Genomic DNA, 24,542 nt, shown 5'->3' with positions numbered 1-24,542 from the left:
CTTGTCCATGCCCATTTCCACCCAAGTGTCCCATCACAGATCTGTCCAAGAACATATAAAATGGAAGTACATATAGAAAAAGGTACCACCCAATTGGCATCATCTGGCCTGGGATGGGTGAGGGTTGTTCCCAGTGCAGGCTGAAGGGACCCTTTAAAGTGGCACCCACATCCACTCCCACCAGTCACCACCGCGTCCCTGCCACTGGGAGCTGGCGGGGACGTAGCCAGGATTTTGGGAAGGGGGGTCCAGACTAAGTGCCACCATTATAATGGGGCTTGGGCATGGCAGCGGGGCAGTATGCACCATTCATTGTATCTAATAGAAGGGGGGTCCGGACTCCACACCCCCCCCTTTGGCTACATCCCTGGAGCCAGGGATGTTAAAGGAGAGGGCTCTCTCCTGGCCAGCATACTCTGGCCTCAGGGAAGATCTGCACTCCTGGCCACACCCCCTCACACTGCTGCCTTGCCTTTGCTGCCTTCTATGGCCCCGGTGGAATTTGGAGAGAGAAAGGGCTACTTCTTGGCTTGACTCAGCTCTCTGCCTAAATTTCTAAGTCTGTATATTTGTAAATTAATGTGAATGTTAAAAAAAAGTTCAGTCTGGAGTTATGTCATTCAAAGGAAGCCAAACACTGAAAAAATGCAGAGCTTGGGAAAGTAGCTTTTAGGACAACTCCTCCTAGAATCCTCTGGGCCATGCTAGCTGGGGCATACTGGGAGTTGTAGCACAACCAATTAACTTGTCTCTGCTAAGATATATACAACCCTAGAGTTCTGTGATCATTTAACATTATCTGCATCTCCTTAAACAACTAGGATTAATAGCCATGTCTGTGGTACATTTTATGGAATCCAGGGATTTTTAGTTTAATGAGGTACATAGATTTATCCAGTCTATTTGCTTGAACTACTCTACTAGCACTAACTAGCAAAGAATTTATAGATGAGTATTCATAATTGGCCAACTCCTTGGTCCAGAAAACAGATTCAATCTTTTCTTGGCCTGGATGAGTACTACAGAAGATGTACCAAACTATAGGAAGATTGCTTCACTCCTAAACAGATCTGACTGGCTCCAAGAAACCCAAAGCATAAACCCTAAATGGACTGCAGAGTGTCAAGAGACATTCCAGAATCTGAAAAGGCTCTTATATCTGTCCTGATGTTGATGGCACATGACTTTCACAGGCCTTTCATCATGGCCACTGATGCTTCTGAGAGAGGGATTGGAGCAGTTCTTATGCAAGATGGACTAGATGGCATCCTGCACCCCAGTCTTTTCCTCAGCAAGAAACTTTCTTTGAGATAGTCAAACTGAAATGGACTAAATAAGTGGATCCAAGAGGATATCAAGTCTGAACTCTCCTTTGAAGCCAAGATTATTATTACTTTATTTATTTTTATCCCATTGTTCTCCTAATATAGGGACTCAGGGTGGTTAAACTAAGATGGTCATATGCTGACTAAAATGACTAAACTAAGCTTTTTGCACTTTGGACATATCATGGGAAGACATGACACCATAGAAAAGACAATAATACTTGGAAAAGTAGAAGACAGTAGGAAAAGAAGAAGACTGTACTACAGATGAACAGTCTCAATCAAGGAAGCCATGGCCCTGATTCTGCAACATCTGAGCATGGCTGTTGGTGACAAGGTGACTTGTCAAAACAGTTAATAACAAAATACAGTTTTGGCAAACAAGTCTCTTGTTAGATGGGACACGGTGTCCTTTCCAGATTTGTATAGGAATCTAAATTCATTTGCACCCTATGTATTCTGTGGATTTTCTCCGTGTACCCTCCCCCCACTACCCACACACAAGTGCAGATGGAATAACAGATATTGCCTGAGGAAAAGCAGTTGATTCATACATAAACCTCACATGCCAAATCTATGCCTCCTCTGGAAACATTGTAGTAGACACAGCCAATATTGTGTATCCAATTATGCAGCCCTGTAGACTTTTAGCCTGAAGTAGATGTTTAAATGCATTGTTGTGGAAGGAAACAAACTGTTAATAATATTGCTTTTCATGCAAGCATGATTTTCATAATTGGGAAAAATGTGAAGCAATTTCAGTTTCCAAAGGATAGGCAATGCAGTTGCAGAGTGTAATTATCTAATTGTATAATTAATAAATCTGAGAAACTGATTTTTCATTTTTGCACAGGGTACTTGATACCATATATTTTCTTGTACCTCATTTGCTGAAGTGTTTGATTCTGAACATAACGCTGTAATGCAACTGCACAGCTGAGTAAGTACAGGCAAAAAGATACATGAGGGTCAGCACACTTCGGGGCTGTTCAGATCAGCCAGAAAGGCCTGCCTGGGGGCTGAGGCAGGGGTCGTGTCCACATGACACATACACTGACTCCACCCCCAGGGCGCCATGATGCCGCATGCCAATCCACATGGCGTGTGGCATCACAGAACTGTCTGCAGCAGCAAATGAGTGCCTTCAAGCTGCAGTGACACAGCTATTGTGCCCTTTTCAGGGCACAAAAAAGAGCCACTTTTTGCGGCTCCTTTTTGCACCCTGGAAAGGCCAGATCAGGGCCACAGAATGCAGTTTCCGTGGCCCTAATCTGGCTAGGAAAGGGGTGCTGCCGTGGCACCCCTTAGTGGCTGTGTGTACAGCCCCTTCATTTATTACACATTGAATATTTGTCTACAGCGAGGTACAGACCACCCCTTTGGGGCAGCCTGCACACGCCCCTTTACTCCACAGATTGGGGCCAGGGCAGTCACACCGGCAGCCCAGAGGTCCCAATCTGGTGCTTTTCGGGACCAGGGAGAAGTGGCAAAATGCCACTTCTCTCTGGTACCGAAAAGGGATTTCCTTGGGGCTTCATGCCCCAGGACACCCTAGGAGCCACAGCTAGGGGAGAAAGGGGCTGCTTGGCCCCTTTCCCCAGGCGTTGTTCCGGTGGCTGTTGGAACGAGGCGTGCCCACAGAAGGAGCTCCGTTTCAGAGCTCCATTGCAGCCGTGTCCAGGCCTGGGACAGTGCAATGACATCACACACGTGCCTCGCTGTTTGGACACGGGGTGTGCGTGACGTAATCATGCCGGCCCCTGTGTGGACAGGAGGCCACCATGATTACGCCCCTGTCACTTGCTAGCGTTAGGCTGCATGTGGGCGGAGCGCCCCGAGGCAACTCTAGCACGTGACAAGGACGTCACGTAAGGCCCTTCTATACCGGGCCTACATTTCTCCTAAGTAATTCTCCTATGACATCAGCAAGACCAACCCTACCATTCAGAAGAATGAGGTGACTGCCTCAGATGGGAGACATGGGAACAGCCTTCCTGCTATTCCTCATGTTCTCTGCAACTGTTCCCTCCAGTATCAATAATGCTTGGAAATTTACTTTTAAAATGTAATTCATTCTATTCCTCATTAGAGTGTTAGCAGGTTTTGCCACTCATTAAGAGTAACATTTGAAAGTAGGCAGAAACCATTACTTATTTCACCAATGAAGTAATTTTGGTCTTACAACCTTGTTCACTCAAAATTAACTAGTGTTACTTATAACTCATTATTTCCAAGCTATGGCTAGATTACAGGAATGTAGATATACTAATCTTCTAGCTCCTGCCACCTAAACTAACATGTTGCTTCCAATGGTGCCTTCCCAGGCATTGCATAATTGTCGCTTACCATCTGATGTTCTTTTAGTGCCTGTTTATCAAACCATTTCCTGTATTGCTATGTATTGTATATGTATTATCCTACTTGAGAGTATGCATTTTCCCTGGATGAAGATTAACCTTCCATTTTGAAGCCAAGCCCTCCCTCCAGTCCATCTGCCTTGGTCCAGGCCTCGGAGGTAGAGAGGAACTGCTGGACCTCTTACTCCTTCCCTCCACCACTCCCTTCTCCTTCTGTGTCATGTCTTTTTAGATTGTAAGCCTGAAGGCAGGGAACTGTCTAACTAAAAAGATTGCATGTACAGCGCTGTGTAAATTTACAGCGCTTCATAAATAAAGGTTAATAATGGTGATGGAGGCCTGGTGGGTGCATTTTCAGGTTTACCTCAGACAGCAAAATTACTTGAACCAGACTAGCTTGAGATAGTTTGCTGCCTGAAGCAAGGGACAAGTTGCTACTCTCCCTACATTCCATTCAGAGAAGCCAAATGGGCTGGAAACTGAAAATTGTTAATTCTGACCTATGGCGACCTTAAGGCAGTGAACCTATCATGTGGTTTTCTTGGCAAGTTTCTTCAGAGTGGGTCATCCTCTGAAGCTGAGAATGTGTGACTTGCCCAAGGTGGAGAAGCCCAGTGGCTTTCCATGATCAAGCAGGGATTTGAACCCTGGTTACCAGAGTCATAATCCAATGCTCAGATCACTACCTGATGCTGGTTCTGTCTTCAAAAGCTCGCATGATTAATATTGTGCCTTTTGGTTGGTCTAACAGAGGTATCACCACAATGCACACTTTGGATTTTGTATTATGGTCAGCACAGCTACCCTTGCATTTAAAAAAACACATTGAAGTTACATTGAATATACATGGAACTATATTTTCTCACTCTTCACTCCTTTTCCTATTCATTATACCATGCAGAACAGAGTATTGTGATAGTGCCATAAGGATCTCAGCATATATTGGTATTTCAGTGCCACTCAGAGAACCCACATGACTCTGTGATACAAGCACAAGGAAGTCATTTGGATTGATAGTGGCCTATATTTTTGTTTTGTTGTATTTATTGTTATGCATTTAAAATTAACATAAACACTGAAAGATTTAGGACTCAACGGCATCCAAATGCCTCTGGCATTTTATGCAAGCTGGTAGCTTCAATCTGAACCACTTCTAGAATGATAACAGTTGCTTTTGAAATTGACACGGTTCATGCAGAAGCTGGTCTTCAAAGAGATGAACTGGCATTAAAAACAACAACCACAACAATCCCTGACTGTCTTTTGAGTGCATGGCATGTAACGGTTCCACGAGGAATGCACGCTGTGTTGTGAAATCATTTTGTACTTAATAAAATTAACATTAGCTACAGAAAATAGGATTTCAGGTGGCATTTCAGCCAAGGATTCTTTGCCACAGCAGAAAAGGAGACCCACAGAGCACATGTGTATAAATCCCAAAATTCTGATCCTATTTGAAATCTCTAGCATGATTTTATTAGCTTCCTAAACTGCACTCGGCTCTGGCTACAGTGAAGAGATAAACAGAACAAGAGCAAATGAGAAAGGATAGACTGCTTATTTCACATAATCTTCCCCTTAAGTGTCTGTATTTTCTGATTGTGGTGTGCTGACGCAGGGCATCTTGTTGTGCTTATTTACTTACATCAGCTTGGAAAAGGGATAATTCGTCAAACAGGTAAAAAGGACAATGGGGGAAAATGCAGACCTGCATGAGATGCATTTTGTTTTAGCAACCTGGGAAGTAAAACCCTATCTGAACAATTTGTCATAAGAAATTATTCATCCATCATTATTTCACAAAATTCAAATGTAGGCATTGTGGATGCTGCACCCACAGAAATGGGCACTGAGAGAAAGAAAGCATTAACAACTTCATAATTAAGGACTGCATATCCATCTTTTCATCTTCCTTCAGTCCCCATTCCCTCTCCAGTGTATGGAATTCATTTCTGGGATGAGAATAATGCTGTCTGACTTACGATTGGCTGTTCTGCTTGGATCACTCTGGACGCTGTCATTCGATTGGTTGCTTGAGACTGAGGAGATGCTTGAACTCCTGACAAAACCAAAGGCTGCCAGTTTAGCGGCCGGCAAGCGTGAATAACCAGGAGGGCGGAGTCCTGATGGGCATGGTTTGGGAAGATTCGATTTTGAAGCATTTGGACTGGTCCCCTTCTTAAGATCAACTGCAAAGAATTTTTAAAAGGTCATATGACAACTTTCAAATATAGGCATGTCACAGGAGAAAGACAGAAAAACACACATTGCATTTAGGCAGAGTCTTTTTTAGGAGTGCGGGACAAGCAATTGTTACATCTAATCTGGATCATTTTCTTTGCTTTGTCAAAGTTAGTTTTTAGCAGTTGTAAACCAGCTTGGGTCACATGCCAGAAGAAAAGTAGCCTATAAATACAATAAATAAATGAGTAAATAACATTTCCTTTTATTTTAATCCAGTGGATTAAAAAAAACATTAGTGGAAATACCTCAATAAATCCCTTTAGCATGATGGCATGCAAAAATGTGCTAGGAATATGTGTTTTTATTTATTTTATTATTTATTTTATTTTTATTTATAAGGGACTTGTTAAATTTTACACAATCACATGGCATATTAGCAAAATACAAAGTACTAATAGGATTGAAGTAGGGAGATGTGACATGTCTTCTGCAAGGTCTTTACTCTGATTTCAGCAGGGCTCATCTTACGGTTTTATAATGGGAATGATGGGAGTGCCAGTACTTATGGAAGACTACAACCTGCCCACTCCATGAGTAGGAAACTTGTTTTTGGTACAAGGTAACCTGCTGAAGTGTATTATAGAGCATTTCCCCAGGGTGGCAAATGTCAATTCTTATATAAAATGTGCTGCTTCCACTCTACATAGTTTTCTGCAGTTTCACTGTGTATCTGTATACAAATGTCACCATACATAGTGGAGACTAGTGACCTCACTATCACTGGGGTAATAAATCTGCTCTGAGTTTTAATCTTGAAAACACTTGAAAAATGATCATGGTGACTGGGGGATTCTGGGAGATGTAGTCCAAGAAAAAGTTCCAGGCTCTGTTTTTATGTTATCTTAGTTTTCATTTGAAAAATGAATCCCCCTAATATGAAGCAGCAGCAGCAGCAGCCCCTCCAAGGGATTAAATGCTGCTGGATGTGGGAGGTTTTTGGATGGAGTCTGAGGGAAAGAAAATAGCCCTCAAGGGACATACATAAGTGTATGCTGTGCATGTGTATGTGTAAGTAACTAACAGGAAGCCAGCCACTGGCTTTTATTATGATAGATATAGTCATGGTGGATAGATGAAAACTGTGTTGACTATATATTAACAATCATTAGGAAAATAAAACTTCATATATTGTAATGCAATATTATAAAACAAAGCAATGATACAAGCACTCTGAATACACTCATCCCTCCACATTTGCGGCTTTAACTTTTGCGGCTTTGATTATTCACAGATTTTATTAATATGTTCTCTCTAGGAATCTCTAGGTCCTCCACCACAACTCTATGGTCAACTTTAAAAGTTGCACTGAAGGACCTAAAGATTCCTAGAGAGAACACGCCACTAGGCATTTGTAGCTCATCCAGCACAATTCTATGTTCAATATCTGGCAGATGTTGACCACAGAGTTGCACAGAGATTCCTAGAGAGGTGTTCTCTCAGGTAAAAACATAGTGTTTTTGTTATTTGTGGTTTTTCCACATGCATGGGAGTCCTGTGCCCCTAACCCCAGTGAATGTGGAGGGAAGAGTGTATTGTGTAAAGTTCTTCTCATCAAAGTTCTAAAAAGGATATTGTACAGCTCAATACAATTTTAGTTCAAAAGTGCAACCAAAATTGTAAGGGGATTACCATCCCTCTGTGGAAAGACTATAGCATTGGGTATTTTTAATTATTTTAGAGAAAAGCCAAGTAAGAGGGACATGATGGAGATTTATGAAATTATGCATGGCACAGAGAAAATGGATACTAATCCCAAGAACCCAGATTATCCACTGCAAATGAATAGATGAGACTCACTTCAGACAAAAAGGAATACTTCTTCATGCAGTATATAGTTCAGCTGGCCAATTTGCTTCCACATCCTGTGCTGATTAAAAGGGACTAGACACCCATGGAAAACAAGGCTTGTGGATATCAACTACCTGCACTCTTGATGACTGTACACTACTTCTTATATCAGAGTTCTCACATTTCCAAATAACATTACAGTGAGAGGGTGCGATTGTGCTCATGTCCTGCTATTAGGCATTCCATAAGCATCAAGTTGACTGCTTTGGAAAACAGGAAGGTGAACTAGCCTGGTGTTGGGTCTGATCTTATGTGCTTGACAATAGGACCATGAGGGAATTAGAATAAAGGGTTCACTCTATTTTTAAATCACAGCAAAGAACAGTTGATAAGGTAACTGCTAAAGTCATGTGAAGCTGAAACTATTTCTTAGATCCATTTGCTTAAGTGTGTAGGTGAGGGGATTTGGAAAGCTAGAATCTTTCCACTCTACAGCCTCAACTGTGGCAGGAGAGAAACATGGGCAGCCGTCCTAATCCTTTTCTTCCCTAAAACTTGGTGTTGTCAGAATCCAACCTCCTTCTTGTCCTGTGGAGTTGACAGTAACCTCCTGGTTGCTTCCTGCTTAGGCGGGAAGAGAATCTGCCACATTAATGATAACGACACTAATTAATGTCAGAAAACCCAAACATAATACAGATAAAAGTATGTGAAAGGGCTGTCAAAGTTGACATAAAAGGAAATTAATGGAAAGAGGCCCATAAGACTAAAACACTCTCCGGTGGGGCACTACATTTTTCAGCGACAAATTAAGTGTAAAGTAGTAAAATTTAATACAGTCTTCTTAACAAGAGTCACAGCACATGCATTTTCCATCTGGTGTCTTTTATTATTTAGAACTTCCTAATTACCTGTTCAACAGCTATTTTATCTCCATTTCCAGAAAATAGTGGATGGGCTTTTCTCAGGAATGGTTTTTGTGCAACAGGATGCGCCGCTTGTGGCTGTTCTCAGGCTGCACCTTATACCATCCCTGACTATTAACTGGGCTGTTTAGGGATGATGGGAGTGTCAGTACTTGTGGAAGGCTACAACCTGCCCACTCCATGAGTAAGATAACTTGCTTTTGGTACAAGGTAATCTGTTGGAGTGTATTATAGAGCATTTTCCCAGGGTGCCAAGTGTCAATTCTTATATGAAATCTGCTGCTTCCACTCCACATAGATTTCTGCAGTTTCACTGAGTATCTGTATACAAATGTCACCATATGAGACTAGTGGCCTCAATATCAGTGGGGTAATAAATCTGCTCTGGGTTTTAATCCAGACTTTAAAAGAAGCTTCGACTTCACATTTAAAAGAAGCTATTCAAGGTATTAGACCTCCCCTCCCCCAAATAAATTTAAGCACCGATGGCTCCTTTACATTTCAGAGTGGAGTGGATTCAATCCCTCACAGACATTATGGCCGCCAACAGCCTCTAACCTCACTCACCTATATGTTATGGTAGCACATGGATGCTGCATATGACTGAGGTGTTGCATTTTAATGATGGATGGATTGGGTTGGACTGGGCTACACTGATACTCCACGCTTCCTCATAGGAGCTCATGGTGGCTAACAATCTATATCAAAACACTTTAGCTGAGACCCTCTGTCGTCAGTGTAACTATAATGATGCGGCTCTGTCATCATAGTTACATCTAATGATGCCACTCTGGAAAAACATAAACTTCTGGCCTGGCAGTGCCCTAACAAAAGTAGTTCCAAGGCACTGAAGATCAGGGCATGTGGAAATAATGTCTGCAGCATTTTCCCAGTCGTGAGGCTCATCAAGCATAGGCAGCTGGAGAGACTCATGGAAGTCCTACCACAACTGCGTGTCTCACAATCAGAAGAGTGCTGTAAATGTTATTTCCAAGCACTCTGATTTCCAGAACCTCAAAAAATGGTTTGGTCAAACTGCAAATGTAAAATTTTGGGGAGGGGTCATGTCTGGGCATTAATGACCTTAAACATGACTCCCCAGCAATAATGAGATGGTAATCTAGTAATTTGCAATCTAGCAACTAGTGAACAGGATGCTTGTCATTGTTAAAATCACAAATTATTAATACTGACAACAGGAATGGGCTAAGTATTGGCACATATATTTGTTCATGCCCCAGACTCTCTTTTTATATACAGAATGACTAGCCACTTCTGGAAGCTTCCAGGAGTGGTTTCATCTTTTGAAAAGACCACTGGCCCACATTCATACTATTTAACATTAATTTTTGAAGAACAAAAAACAAAACAAAAAAAACTTCTGGCAATTTTTGATTTAGTGGTTAGGGAGAGGATGGCACCGCTCAGGTACATAAACTTGATCGAAATTGACAGTTTGTCTGGAGAAGTTTTCCTGCCCTAATCCACACTCACAAATTGCATATTTCTAAAACAATTAATTATAGATTCCATTACAATATAGTAAAAGCTATACATACAAACCACAGTAGAAGTTACTCACATGGTAAAGATTTATTTTATGTGTTACATCTTGAGGACTAGCATGGGACAGAAGCTGCCAAAAGCTAGAAGCAGGGGAAGATCTGGATGGTTTATATTCTAACACTCATTCTAGTTAAAGAAATCCTTATTTTGATTCCTGCTGTGTCCAGTGATGGCTGGTGACTCCTATGTCAGTGGGGTGGAGAATCTTCAGGATTTCTTTGGACTTTAATGGAGCTACCCAATGGGCTGTACCCACCCTCCCAAAATAGATTCAGCAATTTGGATAGAACCTCTTCAGTCTGGAGTAAAATAATAGAATCATAGAGTTGGAAAAGACCACAAGGTCATCCACTCCAACCCCCTGCTATGCAGGAAATCACAATCAAAGCATCCCCAACAGATGTCCATCCAGTGTCTGTTTAAAGACCTTCAATGAAGAAGACTCCACCACACCCCAAGGGAGTGTGTCCACTGTTGAACAGCTCTTATTGTCAGAAAATTCCTCCTGGTGTTGAGATGGAATCACTTTTCCTGAAGCTTGTATCCATTGTTCTGTGTTCTAGTCTCTGGAGCAGCAGAAAATAAGCTTGCTCCATCCTCAATGTGACACCCCTTCAAATACTTAAACAGGGCTATCATATCACCTCTTAACCTTCTCTTCCTCCAGGCTAAACATACCCAGCTCCCTAAATCTTTCCTCATAAGGCCTGGTTTCCAGGCCCTTCACCATTTTGGTTGCCTTCCTCTGGACATGCTCCAGCTTGTTAACATCCTTTTTTAATTGTGGTGCCCAGAACTGGACACAGTATTCCAAGTGAGGCCCGACTAAAGCAGAATAGAGTGGCACTATTACTTCCCTTGATCTAGACACTATACTTACTGATGCAGCCTAAAATCGAATTGTCCTTTTTAGCTACTGCATCATACTGTTGGCTCATGCTCAACTTGTGGTCTACTAGGACTCCTAGATCTCTGTCACATGTAGTCTCGTTCAGCCAGGTGTCTCCCATCATATATCTATGCATTTCATTTTTCTGCTGTAAGTGCAGTACCTTACATTTCTCTGTGTTGAAATTGATTTTGTTAGCTTTGGCCAAGCTTTCTAATCTATTAACATCTTCTTGAATTTTGATCCTGTCCTCTAGGGTATTAGCTATTCCTCCCAATTTGGTGTCATCTGCAATTTTGATAAGCATACCCTCTATTCCTTCATCCAAGTCACTGATAAAGATGTTGAATAGCACTGGGCCCAGGACAGAACCCTCTGGCACCCCACTAGTCACTTCTCTCCAGGATGAAGAGAATCCATTGTTGAGCACCTTTTGGGTTGGGCCGGTCAACCAATTACAAATCCACCTAACAGTCACATTGTCTAGCTTGTCTGCAAGAATACCATGTGGGATCCAGAGCGGATTCAATGCCTCCGTGACATGTCAGCCACCAACCACCACTGGTTGCTTCCTTACAGTGAGTTTCAGTGTATAAACTTAATGCTTCATTTAACAGCCATTTTCAAACTCTGAGGAGCAATATTGGCATTATATTACCTTAAATGGCTGAATCCTATTCCCCACCACCATTCCCTTCTCCTTTTGTGTCGTGTCTTTTTAGATTGTAAGCCTGAGGGCAGGGAACCGTCTGACTAAAAGATTGTATGTACAGCACTGAGTAAATTTACAGTGCTTTATAAATAAAGGATAATAATAATAATAATAATAATAATAATAATAATAATAATAATAATAATAGCAGCAAAGGATATCCTTCAGCAAACCTTTGCACATTTATTGGTTTTCCATTTTAATTTGTGGGAAGTGCTATCTTCTTTAGGTTTTAACCTATACGACAGTACAATGACAGTATATGACAATACTGTGTCTCTGGGGCCTCTGAAAACTCCTCCTTTTTAAAGTTAGCAATATTTTAGCATTTTTGTACAAAAGCTATTTCAGATCTTATACAATACAATTTCATCTCTGGAGTTAATTTGATCTGATCTACCAAAAGGAACAGGTAGATTGGACAAAAACTGCCTTAAGCCAGTTAAGGAATTTAACACTGTTGTAGGTTCTGTACGATAATCAATCTCGCTGACACTTCTGCTATTCCCTGTCAGAGAACATGAAAGTGTTTTCATGCTCAGATTGACTGACATGGGACAGACCTAACCCCTAAGCAGTAAGGACATCTGAAAAAAATTGTGGAGGCTTCAGCCACCATACTGCAAGAAATATGACATAATGTGGGTATATTATGAAGCATTTAAATAGACATTATGTTGGCAGACTGATGGAAAACAGACATATCTCAGTGGAATATAACATGTGCTATGAGCCAGCAGGGCACAGCGATTTGAGTGTTGGATTGTGACTCTGGAGACTAGGGTTTAATTCTCAACTCAGCCATGAAACACACTGGGTGATGTCAGACAAACCACATGCTCTCAACCTCAGTGGAAAACAATGTCAAACCTCTGAACAAATTTTGTCATGATAAACCCATGATAGATTCATCTAAGAGTCACCATAAGTTGGAAATGACTTGAAGGCACACAACAACAAAATACATATATACAGACTCTGTTTGATCCCAAAGCTGAGTGTGCGACACAACCTGTCCTGAGCCCCTAAACTAGTCCACTGTCTGAGAAAAAGTAAAATACATTGTCCCATTGAAAGTGTTGAAATAAATTTTAACTACTCCTAAAGCTGCCTTCAATACATAGGATGGGACACCATCTTCTTTCACCTCAGCAGTGAAATGGTTTGTACCTGGACCTGGACAAAGAATTCTCATCATTTTGGGTATTCGTATTCACACTGTAAAAATTATTTTAAAAAATCCAACCTGAATGTGAATGTGAAATTTGCCAGTGACAGTCAATTCTTCTTACAAACTGAAACAAAATGCTTATGCATTCCTGCTCACTGTTTACTCCTCACTGTTCAAGGAGCCTGGATAGGCTTCCTAAGGCAGATGATCATGACTCTCCTCATTTACAACAAACCAACAAAGGTCCCTACCAAAAAACCCAGATGTAAGAACAAACAAACAAAAAAACCCAAACTAAAGGGTTCTATCAAAGAAAATAATGTGTGTAGAATATAACCCACTTCCAATTACCAAAAGACACCTCTGTACAGAAATAAAGGATGAAATAAACAATGGAGTAGAGAGTCCAGTATAATTTTAAAAAAAATTCTTTAAAAACATAGCTTCTTACCAAATTTTTACTTCAACCACATGAAACTGTGTATATCACACTTCATCAGTCCCTTGCTTGGAAGAGGAGGAGAGGAGGTGCCTGTGTCGGCTCCTGGGACGTTGGCCTGGCAGGCAGTCATGGAAACTGTTTTTGCCTCCTTTGAACTTTGATCTGTCATATTTGTTTTTTTATTAATTGTGATAAATTGTAGTTTCGATGTTTATTATGTTATATGGATTATGGTTTTGACACATTGTACGTAATTGCTATTTTTATGTTTTTTCTATCAGGTATTATGTTATGTTTATATTTAATTTGCTTAATATTGTTTTGATGTGGACTTGCACTGAGGGGTTGGGGAAAGGATTATCTATGAACATTGTTTGATTTGTAACATTTTCATGTTTTCCTATTGATTGCCACTGTATTGAGATTGCTTATTGTTATTATCTGCTTTATATGGCTGGGGGGCTGGGAGGGGATTAGTTTATTTTTTAATTTATTTTTATTGTACTTCAATTGTTGTTAGCCGCCCAGATTCCTCGCTGATTGGGCAGGATATAAATAAATTTATTATTATTATTATTATTATTATTATTATTATTATTGTTGTTGTTGTTGTTGTTGTTGTTGTTATATGTGTGTATAAATTTAGGCTATGTATATGATACTGAAATTTAAAAGCATAATTTTAATTTTGCTAGTTGTCTATGTCACAACTATGTTACTACATTCAGTGATGTATAGGCATTATGATTAATGAGTAGCAATAGCATAAAAGAACATGACTAAAGATTCTGTATAGTGTGGTATGGAAGGAGGTCAATGGCATAGTGACCATAGGTTGACTCTAACCCTAGTGATGCCACTGCCTACAAAAAAGACTCTAGAACTAAACAATTTATTTGCTTGTTTGTTTGATTTATATCTCACCTTTCTCCCAAATGGGACTCAAAGGGGCTTACAGTATAAATCAAAACAGAATACCTAAAACAATATGATATACAAAAGTTTTAAAAGCATTAAACCGTACATCCAATGAAAAATACTATTTTAAAACAATAACATTAAAAAGAGTTAAGACACTTAATAATGCACGTTATGTACTAAAAACAGCACACCTAATTTTAATATCAATCTACACTTGTCAGTTAAGGCTGAAGGCCTTTTAAAAAAGGAAGGTCTTTGACTGCTGGAAAAGACAACAGAGAGGGGAATGTCTAACCTCCCTTGGCAGGGAGTTCCAAAGCCTAATAGCAGCTACCAAGTGTCCTCACCAGCCAAGCCGGGGAGTGAGGTGGGATGGCAAGAAAGCCCTCTACTAAAGAACATGAGACTTAGCCAGGCTCATATGGAAAGATCCTAAGCCATAGGGCTTTATAGACCTAAACCATAAGGCTTTATAGGTCAAAACCAGCACTTTCAATTGTGCCTGCAAATGGACCAGCAGCCAGTAAAGCTTTTTCAGCTAGGGAGTTATATGATCCGACAACTAGGAATAGAAGTAGTTATTGGATGACAGAAGAACAGCTAGGTTCCTCAGTTCATCTGAGACATTTCTGTCCAGGAAAACTCCAGGTACAGTATAGCACTCATGCAGGTGAACTCCATAAATCACAGGGCTGGCTCTACCACTGGGCAGAGTAAGGTAGTCATCTGAGTGGCAAATGCTTGGTGATGCAAAGGGGGCAGCAATGTCAATCTCCTGGTTGTTCCCCTCCATTTGAGTACAGAGCTGTATGTCCAGGCCAGTGCTACTCAAACTGGCAGTCTCTGAACTGGTGCTGGCCCATGAGTCTTCCACTGCTCGTCCCTGGCAATTTTCCAGAAAAGAAAGAAACAGCTGTAGCCAATGGGCACAAATACGGTACCACTTTGGCACACATTGTAAAAATATAATTGCAGTTTCTCCACTTTTGATAGCTTGGGAAGCACCTAAACAACTATCCCTCCATGCCATCAGCTAGCCTATTGCCATCTAGTGAGGAAGAAAATGTCCCATCACCAGCCTTGGAATAAGTCTAGCTGCCACTCCAACTGGCTTCTGTATTGATGCTTGGGTAGTTTGTCTTTTATCACAGGTGGCAAAATAAGTTTGCCTTGATCAATTGTACATAATGCGAATAGGGCATCAACACTACTTCCCTAAATAATGTGCATTGTAGCTAAAATATAATGTACACAGTGACCACAATTTTCAAAACGGGGAAGGAGATGGAAGGGCACATTTCCCATGTCTAACGTACAAAAACTATTGTCAACAGCCATACCCATCAATTATTTTTCCCTCTCCTTTATTCCTTTCCTCCTGCTCACTCCCACAAAGTCATTTCTTTCAAGTGCCTGAAAAATAATGAGTGGAAAAGTTCCTGTTTAGTGCTTGCATTTCATCATCTTTCTTTTTTGTAGCCTAATTATCCTAGCTGTACTTGATTCTGTTCCTCTAATATCACATAAAAGCACTAAGAGAGATGAAAAGAGATAAGATGCAACCCAACAGTGTATCAAATTAAGAGGCAATATGTTGGCAGAGATAAAGAACATCACATTTTTGCAAGAATAGGGCTGGTCATTTTATGACCCATCAAATGATCACAAATGGAAGGGGAGAGTCATAATGACCTGGAAATGTGATACTATAGTGGCATTGCAGGTAGTGTGTCAGATTAAGACTGCAGAGATCCAGGGTCTATTCCAGTCAGCCAAGAAGCTCACCAAGTGATCTTGGGCTGGTTTAGTACTTTATCTCACAGTGTTGTAAGGGTCAAATATCAGAGAGAAAACCAGGTATGCTGCCTTGAGCTTCTGAAAGGAAAGATAAGAGTATAAAAGAAATAATCGATATAGCCATGTCCTGAGCATCATGTGGGATGGAAAACACACTTATAGCACAGACCCCTTTTACATACCATCATGACAATCCCCAGGTATCAATCTTTCAGCTTGCCTGCCATTTCTTTGCTTGCCCATAGTATCTTATAGGGTATTGTATGAATAATGGGACACATAGCCACAATTAAATTAGTATAACTATAGCTCACATTCCAAGGAGGATAGACTATGCCTGGGGATTCAAGGCTAGTCTCCTTAGAATGGATGATATGGGGCAAAAGGAGGAGCAACCAAGGGAAAAAGGAGAAAGGGAACTTGTTTGGGTTTATGGGCAAATGAGGTGCTAGCCCACTCAAAATTTCAATTATGATGTGTTTTAATTATACTGTTTTAATGGTGGAGTCCAATTCCTAACAACACACAGCTGTGGTGAACATCTATAGAACATCTGAATAAAACTTTTTCTGTTTTACTACTGAAAGCCTGGATTTCTCAACTGAAATATTCCTGTACATGACACCAGGTAATGTATTGTACATATTCAACATTTCTGAAAGTAACTTCATTTGCTACTTCTGTTACATAAGAACATCCAGACTGGAAGTAATACAAATTTACTAACTTTTTTTTAACTTTCTGGTGGCCAATGACCAAATGAGCAATATGTGATCTCAAAGGTACTTCAAAATCCCTTTGCATGTTGATCCCAGCAAACATGGCTATGTCTTCAAATGATCTATGGGATCTTTGTGAAGCAATGTTTAGAAGCTTCTTCCAGTACCCCAGGCTGTAGTCTTGTCTGTTTTAGAACTGAAAGGAATACGGTAACCCCTCTGTTTTTGAGGGGATCCATTCCACTGCCCCCCCCCCATGAAAACGGAAAATCACTGATATTGGTGTCCCTATTGATTCTGATGGTGGTACACTCCTGTGCACACTGCCGTGCATGTACCTTGGGCATGCACCCCATTGTGTCACCCTTCATTTGCCCCTCATGTATTTCTGAGGGATGCAGACTCCAAGTCCGCGAAAACAGAGGGGTGACTGTATAAGTAAATGTTATTGGTTGCTTTGAATCTGTGTTCTGATATTCAGATGGCATCATCCAAAGATGAATGAAAATGGTGCCTGAGCAAATTAGACACTTACTCTGGAGCCTAAAAATCCTAAGGAGCCTTGGTGGTACAATGGTTAAATACCAGTAGTGCAGCCACAACATTGTGGGTTTTATCCCACAGGGCTTCTGGTTGACTCAGCATTTGATCCTTTCATAGATGAGTACCCACCTTGTTGGGGGCAGTTGGCTAGTACATTGTAAACCACTTAGAGAGTGCTTAGTTCACTATGAAGTGGTATAGAAATGTAAGGTGTAATTGCTACCAGACGCAACAACAGAATTTGCTCCCACCATCTTGCAGTATTTTGTGTATATGTCCCATTGTGTTCAATAGGACTTCCAGGTAACAATTGGACAGGATCAAACCTATACCAGTCATGCTTCTGGTCTGCCTTGAGATTACAAGCTCACACATGAATATATGATCGACAAAATGACATTTGTTTAAAGTTATACCTAGCTATTTACATATTCAGCAAGAATAAAGGAAATGTATACAAGATTGACAACCTTATCAAATAATGCAATCTGTTTGCCTGGAGAGTATAAACAGCTTCTACTGATACAATAATGTAATAAAACGGAACTAGGTGTTGTCAGCTGAATACTTAAAATATTTCCTTCTAAACTGTTTACAATTTTTCCAAGAGATTTATAAACCCAGCATGGAGATATAAAATACAACCACATGGAACGCTACTAGGGAGGCCACTGAAAGCTGTGCTATATGTTACATGCACCAAAACCAGTATCCCAGAAAATCCAAATGTGTTCTTCCCCACCCTGCCTATAATGTCTAGAAATTCTCCAGATATCACACTGTCATTTCCTTCTCTTCTGCTCCATTTTGCTGTCAGAAGAGATGAAACTCTTAAGGATGCTTAAGATATATCACATGATATATATACCAGCCATTGCAAGCAGGATACAAGAAATCTCAACATTTGAAGATGTAAAAAGTTCCCTAACCATCCTCTGGGATATTTCTGACTAGACATGTTCATGACCTGCCTCAGAAATTTGCTACTTTTTCATTATACTAACTTTTTTCTTTCTTGGAAGTTTTGCCAAAGCAGGAACTTGTAAACAGGAACATATAACACACAGGATGCCCAGGTGGTGCTGTGATTAAATGCCTGTACTGCAGCCACTCACTCACAAACCACAAGGTTGTGAGTTCAGTCCCAGCCAGGGGCTCCAGGTTGACTCAGCCTGGCATTCTTCTGGAGGCCAGTAAAATGAGCACCCAGCATGTTGGGGGCAATCAGCTTACACCTTGTAAACAGCTTAGTACATTGGTAAGCGGTATAGAAAAGTATTTGCTATAGCTATTGCTACATAACTGCAGTCAGCCCTCCATATTTGCAGGTTTCAGATTTGTGTTTTTCACTATTCACAACTTTGTAGTTGCTGCTTTCTAAGGTCAACCTCTTCACACACACCCCTCCTCACCCTTTCTCTCAGCCAGCCAACACCAACACTGTACATTCTCCCACTTTGCCAAACTTTGCATCCTCCTCATTTCCAAAGGCCTTCCTTTGAATCCGATGTTTAGAGCAATCCCAGGGAGGATCCAGTTTCTCTCCCCTCTTCCTTCTCCTGCTCTCTCTCAGCTATACAAAAGCAACACCATGACTTCCTTTTGTGCTGATAGCTGCAGACATCAGATTTAGACTGGAAAGGGTTTGGAAATGAGGGCAAGGAGACGAGAAAGCGGATTCTTGCCCTTCCTAAACGCTACATGAGCCCTGGTGGTGCAATGGTTAAATGCCTGTACTGCAGCCACTCACTCACAAACCATAAGGTTGTGAGTTCAATACCAGCCAGGGGCTCAAGCTCGACTCGGGCTTCCATTCTTCCAAAGTTGCTAAAATGAGTATCCAGATTGTTGGGGGCAATTAGCTCACACTTTGTAAACCGCTTAGGGAGTGCTTAAGTGCACTGATATGAGGTATAAAAATGTACTTGCTATTGCTACATAATCCACAATTCTTCTTTAAAAAGCTAGAGCATGTTCAGACGAGGAGTACAAAGATGGTGACAGGTTTGGAAACCAAGCTCTATGATGAATGGTTTAGGGCAATGGTTCTCAAATGGTGGGGCTGGACCCCTATGGGGGCATAAGAGTTGCTCAAGAAGAGGGGTATAATATTTAGAGGCCCTGATCCCTTCTCTTCCTCTTCTTCCCAAACTTTTTATGTGTAAAATTTACACATGTATTGAATTAAATACTGAATTTACTTAAACAAAGCTGTTATAATTTGAACAATGCTATTTCCTTATAAAATATTAAAATATGAATATACATGAGTATGCCAATGAAAATATGCATACTAAATAAAAAAATCATAGAGTACATCAAGGGGCGGTGTACTGCCCACATGTAAAGAGGGGTTCCAAAGGTAAAAATTTAAAGTAACACTGGCTTAGGGACCTGGATATGTCTAGTTTGTAGATGAGAAGATTGAGAGGCAATAGGATAGCCTTCCTTAAATACTTGAAGGGATGGCATATTGAAGATAGTGCAAACTTGTTTTCTGCTACTCCAGAGACTAGAACACAAACCAATAGATTCAAATGACAAGAATCGAGATACCACCTAAACATTAGGAAGAACTTTTGGACTGTAAGAGCTGTTCAACAGTGGAACAGAATGCCTCTCTGGAGTTCCTTAGTTTGGCTGCCCAAGGTTTGGAAGCACTTTATTTATGTATTCTTGAAACACATGGTCCTTGTGGTCCTTTTCTACTGTTTGAGTCTATGAAAATAGTAATTTTGTTATTCTTCTTCTTTAATAACTTTTTCCCTCTTATTACCTGGCAAAACCCTTTTAACCACACATGTACCTCAGCCCCTATATGTCCTATTTGTTAAATGTTGGAGGGTATCAAGTTCTACCTTTCTTTAAATGTCCCCATACAGACACACATTTGGAAAAAAACCTAAATTATCTGCTTTCATTAAGACAGACAGTGAAGTTGCTTACCTGTAGGATCAGGGTGGAAAATTGTCGGTGTGCTAGTCATTGGTCCCTGTGGATGGATGCAGCCAGTTGAAGACCTTTGACTTGCAATTAAAATCCTGCTTTTTGCAGATGGTAACCTGGAAACAGCACCAAGTCCTAACTGAGGCTTTAGTATCATTGCCGAACGATAGAAGCTAGGAGGCATCTCATAGTGAGTATATGGTGGAGGGCAAAATTCTTCTTTCATGGGCCTTTCGTCAACCTACACAAATATAAATGTAAGAGACATTACTTCAACCAAAATAGTCCAAGATACAAACTATATGGGTTTGCCCAGCTCTATATACCTACTGAGAACAACAGTTTCCAGTGTGATTGTCAGTTTGAGCTCCAGACAGAGCTGAAAAATGGGGTGGTGTATATAAAAACATAAAAACATTCATATTCTTATAGACACCACAACACACAAGCATTCAAAGCAGAAGATAAAATAATGGTATTCCATTTAAGTTGCTTGATAATTCTTCAGTCAGATAGAATACAGAGAAATGAGCAATGAAGCTAGTGCACAACATTTGTGTATGAACTGCGTGTATGCATTTGTGTGTGAATTCTGTTGCAAAGCAGCCACAACATCCAAAGTGGCTTAGTGTGAGAGGCTAGAAGAGAGCTTACTCTTTCCTTCTTGCCTTTATCATTTTTTCCTTCCCTCTTCAACTTTTATTTAAATTTATTAATTTATTTGATTTATATTCTGCCATTGTCCCAAAACTGGGATGCTAGACATTAACACAAATAACAAAAAACAGCACTATGACAACACAATTAACTTTACAAAGGTACAGATACAAACTCAAAAATGCTACCGGAATATGTGATTTAACAAATTCTAATGTGAAAATGCAATTGAATGAATGGCAGTTTAAAGCACTGGAAAGTACAGCACACATCCATTAAATGTCTCTTTCCTCAGCAACCAGGTAGCTGCCAAAAACTTGTATGAATAAAAATGTCTTTGTTATTCTTTCCCCCCAGGGGGAATTCATTAGACTAGCTCCAGGACTAGTATATCTGATAGGGAGGAGTTAAGGGAACAATTTTCAAGTTACCGAACAGGTCATTCCCTGGATGATACAGTGGGCCTTTGGTATCCGCTGGGGTTTGGTTCCAGGACCCCACATGGATACCAAAATCCATGGATGTTCATGTCCCGTTATATACAATGGCATAGTGAAATGGTGTCCCTAATATAAAATGGCAAAATTAAGATTTGGATTTTGCATTATTATATTATTTATTTACTTACTTACTTATTTTGAAATATTTTCAGACCATAGATGGATGAATCCATGGATACACAATCTGTGGACACAGAGGACCAACTGTATATCTATGCCAGTGGAGTTTTTGGCGGATATGCTAGTGACTTCTTGAAGTGTATCTGCCCTGTACACTAGGCTATATTATATAGCTATGCTAGTTTGAAACCACTTTAATTATTATGACTCCATTCTATAGTATCCTGGGATTGTAGTTTTGTGGAACACTATGAAATTTTCTTCTAGAGAGCTCAAAGCAATTCCTCTTAAATGTATTTCTGGACTACCGCTAGCCCTGGTGGTATGGAGTGTGTTACTGATCTCTATCAGAGATTTTTAAGTACCACACAAAACTACAAACTACAAACTCTGTAAGGCAGAAAAGTATCAGTTAAAATTATCCTCTAATTATGTAGTTAAATGCATTCTCCACCTTCACTTACAATCCTATAAACACATACCTGAGAGAAAGCGAAACTACAACCCTGTTCCTTGGAGTCAGTTCTATGGAACTCAGTGGAACTCACTTCTGAAAAGCTAGTGATTGCATTGTATATCAGGGAACAGTAACAGACATTCTTTATAAGGCAGTAAGTTAAGGAGTCTTGCTCTTAAATGAGCTTGCTGCTCATTATTTTATGGAGCTGAATAAGCAAGCAGTTAGTGCAAAGCCTCTGAAAAATAATAAATTGGACACTGAGATGATATGAGTAATGATAACTCAATTAAAAGGTGATGCCTAGTAATAACATACATGCATTAGTGTAGGCAAACTAATTCATCTTATTATGTTATCCTGAGTGGATATATGGTCATCTGAAAGATTAATGAATATACCTCTGCCCCATCTCAACCAAAGCAACAAAAGAAGATATTTATTTTCTCCAATAGGATACTGCCCTGAATCTTACTGGTATGTACCCTTCAAGTGCCATGGCTCAGCTGGGATGGCCACAGTTAATCCTCTGCATCCCTGGTTTGTCAATGGTTGTCAAAATGTCTTGCTATCACCCTCTCAGGCCCTTTGTTGCTTGCTTTTGTTGCCGTCATTTTCCATCAATCACTGAAAATGGCCACTACAGATGTATAGGTCTAGAAATTTGGGTTAAAAAATTGATCCAAAAAAACTGAGTTGACTTATCCACGGGTCAATGTAACTACTGTTATTTTAACACACACACACACACACACACACGTTGAAACAGAAGAGTTTAATCTGCCTTGGAAGCACTGTGTATTCTATCCTCTCATCCATCCAGCCTTTAGTGTGTGCACAAATAGTTATGCCTGCTGGAATCTTGTAAGTTCTTTGCCACTGTTTTCCTTTACATCCTTCAATACATGCCCCTAATTTTTACCCTCAGCTTATCCATGGGTCATATCAAAATTCATAATTTTGGCCCCAAAACTTGCCTTAGACTTAGATATGAGGTCAGCCTCATTGTTGAGTATATACGTATGTTCTTGCCTCTTCTTTGGTGGTAGACACTCCTCCACACCCTCCAAACCATGGAAGGAAGAGAGGAGAACAAGGAATATGGCAATGGCAGCAACAACAGCGGTGGCTTCAATCCCAGCAATCTTGCTGTTTCACTTCCCCAGCCTTTTTGCCCTGCTGCACTACTGCCTGTAGGCACTACAGAAAGTTAGGTGAAGACACTGGCCAACAAAAGGAGCAATGTATCAATTTTCCTTTTTCTCACAGACATTACTGGAGTAAAATTTTATCAGATGATTTCTTTGTTCATGCTAGGTAAGGGAACTGTTCTAATATAACACTAATAATGTATTATATGTAAGTACAAGTGAGTGTTGCAAAAGTGAAAAATGGAAACGGGGGAAATGCCCAGGGGATGAAATGAAGGCTTGGAAAACAAAACAAAACAGCAATGATGGCAAGTAGGCACAAGTACATACCCACCAACTGTTCCTGATTTAGCAGGGACAGTTCAAGGTAATCCTCTGTCCCAGTTTCTCTCTCCTCCGCTCACTTCCCCCCTTATTCTCAGATTGCTTCCATTCCAATCTGAGCTCAAAGTGCAAAAGTAATTTGTTCTCAGTTAAAACAAAAATCCACCAAGTAGTGATACCTTTTAGCAGCTTTTAAAGCCTGCTAAAGATCCCCTCCCTATACCAAGTACAGAAACAACAAAATGCAGGCATCTTACTAACATCTCTAATTTTTCTCCTGTTTGGTATGTAACATCTTGCCTGATGAAGAAGCCATTGGAGCTTCGAAAGCTTGCAACAAATATATTGTGCATTTTGGTTGGTCAATAAAGGTATCACTGTTTGGTGGATTTTTGTTTGAATTTACTAAATGGCCAAAACAGCTTACCCTTACTTGTTCTCAATTAATTCAGCATTGGAGAGAGGACAGATCTTGTCCTTTCCAGTAAGTGAAGGCAAAAGCAAACCACTGTGCCCTCTTCCAGCTTGTCTGTTCTTTCTCATTCGTAACCTTTACCATCTTGACAACATGTGTAGCCAAGCAAAATCAGAGAATTTTGTTTGGCTACAGATGTCACTGTTTCCATCCATCTTCTGTGTACTTACCCCTTTTCCCTCTCACAGAGCCTTTTCTGAGGAAGGTGATGACTCTACAGAAGAGAGCCAGCTGTTCTTTCTTCATTTTAGGAAGTGGCAGGAGGATGACATTATTCTGACCTGGGACCCAGTCACACTACATAATTATAGAGCTATTTTCCAAGTTTAACTGCCACGGTTTTATCCTATGGTATCTTGGTCTGTTGTTTGGAAGGGCACTAGAGCTCTCTGGCTGAGAAGTGTAAATGCATCTCCCTGAAATGCCAATCCCAGGGTTTCATAAAATGTTGCCAGGGCAGTTATAATGGAATAGTTACACTATATTTATGTAGTGTACATAAACTCCTAGGT

General features: G+C 40.4%; 1 protein-coding gene across 1 annotated transcript in view; it reads right to left on the bottom strand.

The window, feature by feature from the left end:
* MTUS2 (microtubule associated scaffold protein 2) overlaps window positions 1-24,542 on the bottom strand; it is a 464,127-nt gene that overhangs the window by 300,940 nt on the left and 138,645 nt on the right. Inside the window, exons 3-4 of the mRNA XM_042460986.1 lie at window positions 20,347-20,587; window positions 5,665-5,871 (exon numbers count right to left, since the gene is read on the bottom strand). Of these exons, the coding sequence (XP_042316920.1) occupies window positions 5,665-5,871; window positions 20,347-20,587 (448 nt within the window). The remainder of the gene's footprint in view (window positions 1-5,664; window positions 5,872-20,346; window positions 20,588-24,542) is intronic.

The sequence above is a fragment of the Sceloporus undulatus genome, chromosome 3, assembly GCF_019175285.1.
Source record: "Sceloporus undulatus isolate JIND9_A2432 ecotype Alabama chromosome 3, SceUnd_v1.1, whole genome shotgun sequence".
Classification (NCBI taxonomy): Eukaryota; Metazoa; Chordata; class Lepidosauria; order Squamata; family Phrynosomatidae; genus Sceloporus; species Sceloporus undulatus.
Note: the sequence above shows the minus strand (reverse complement) of the source record. Positions and strands in the feature narration are given on the sequence as shown.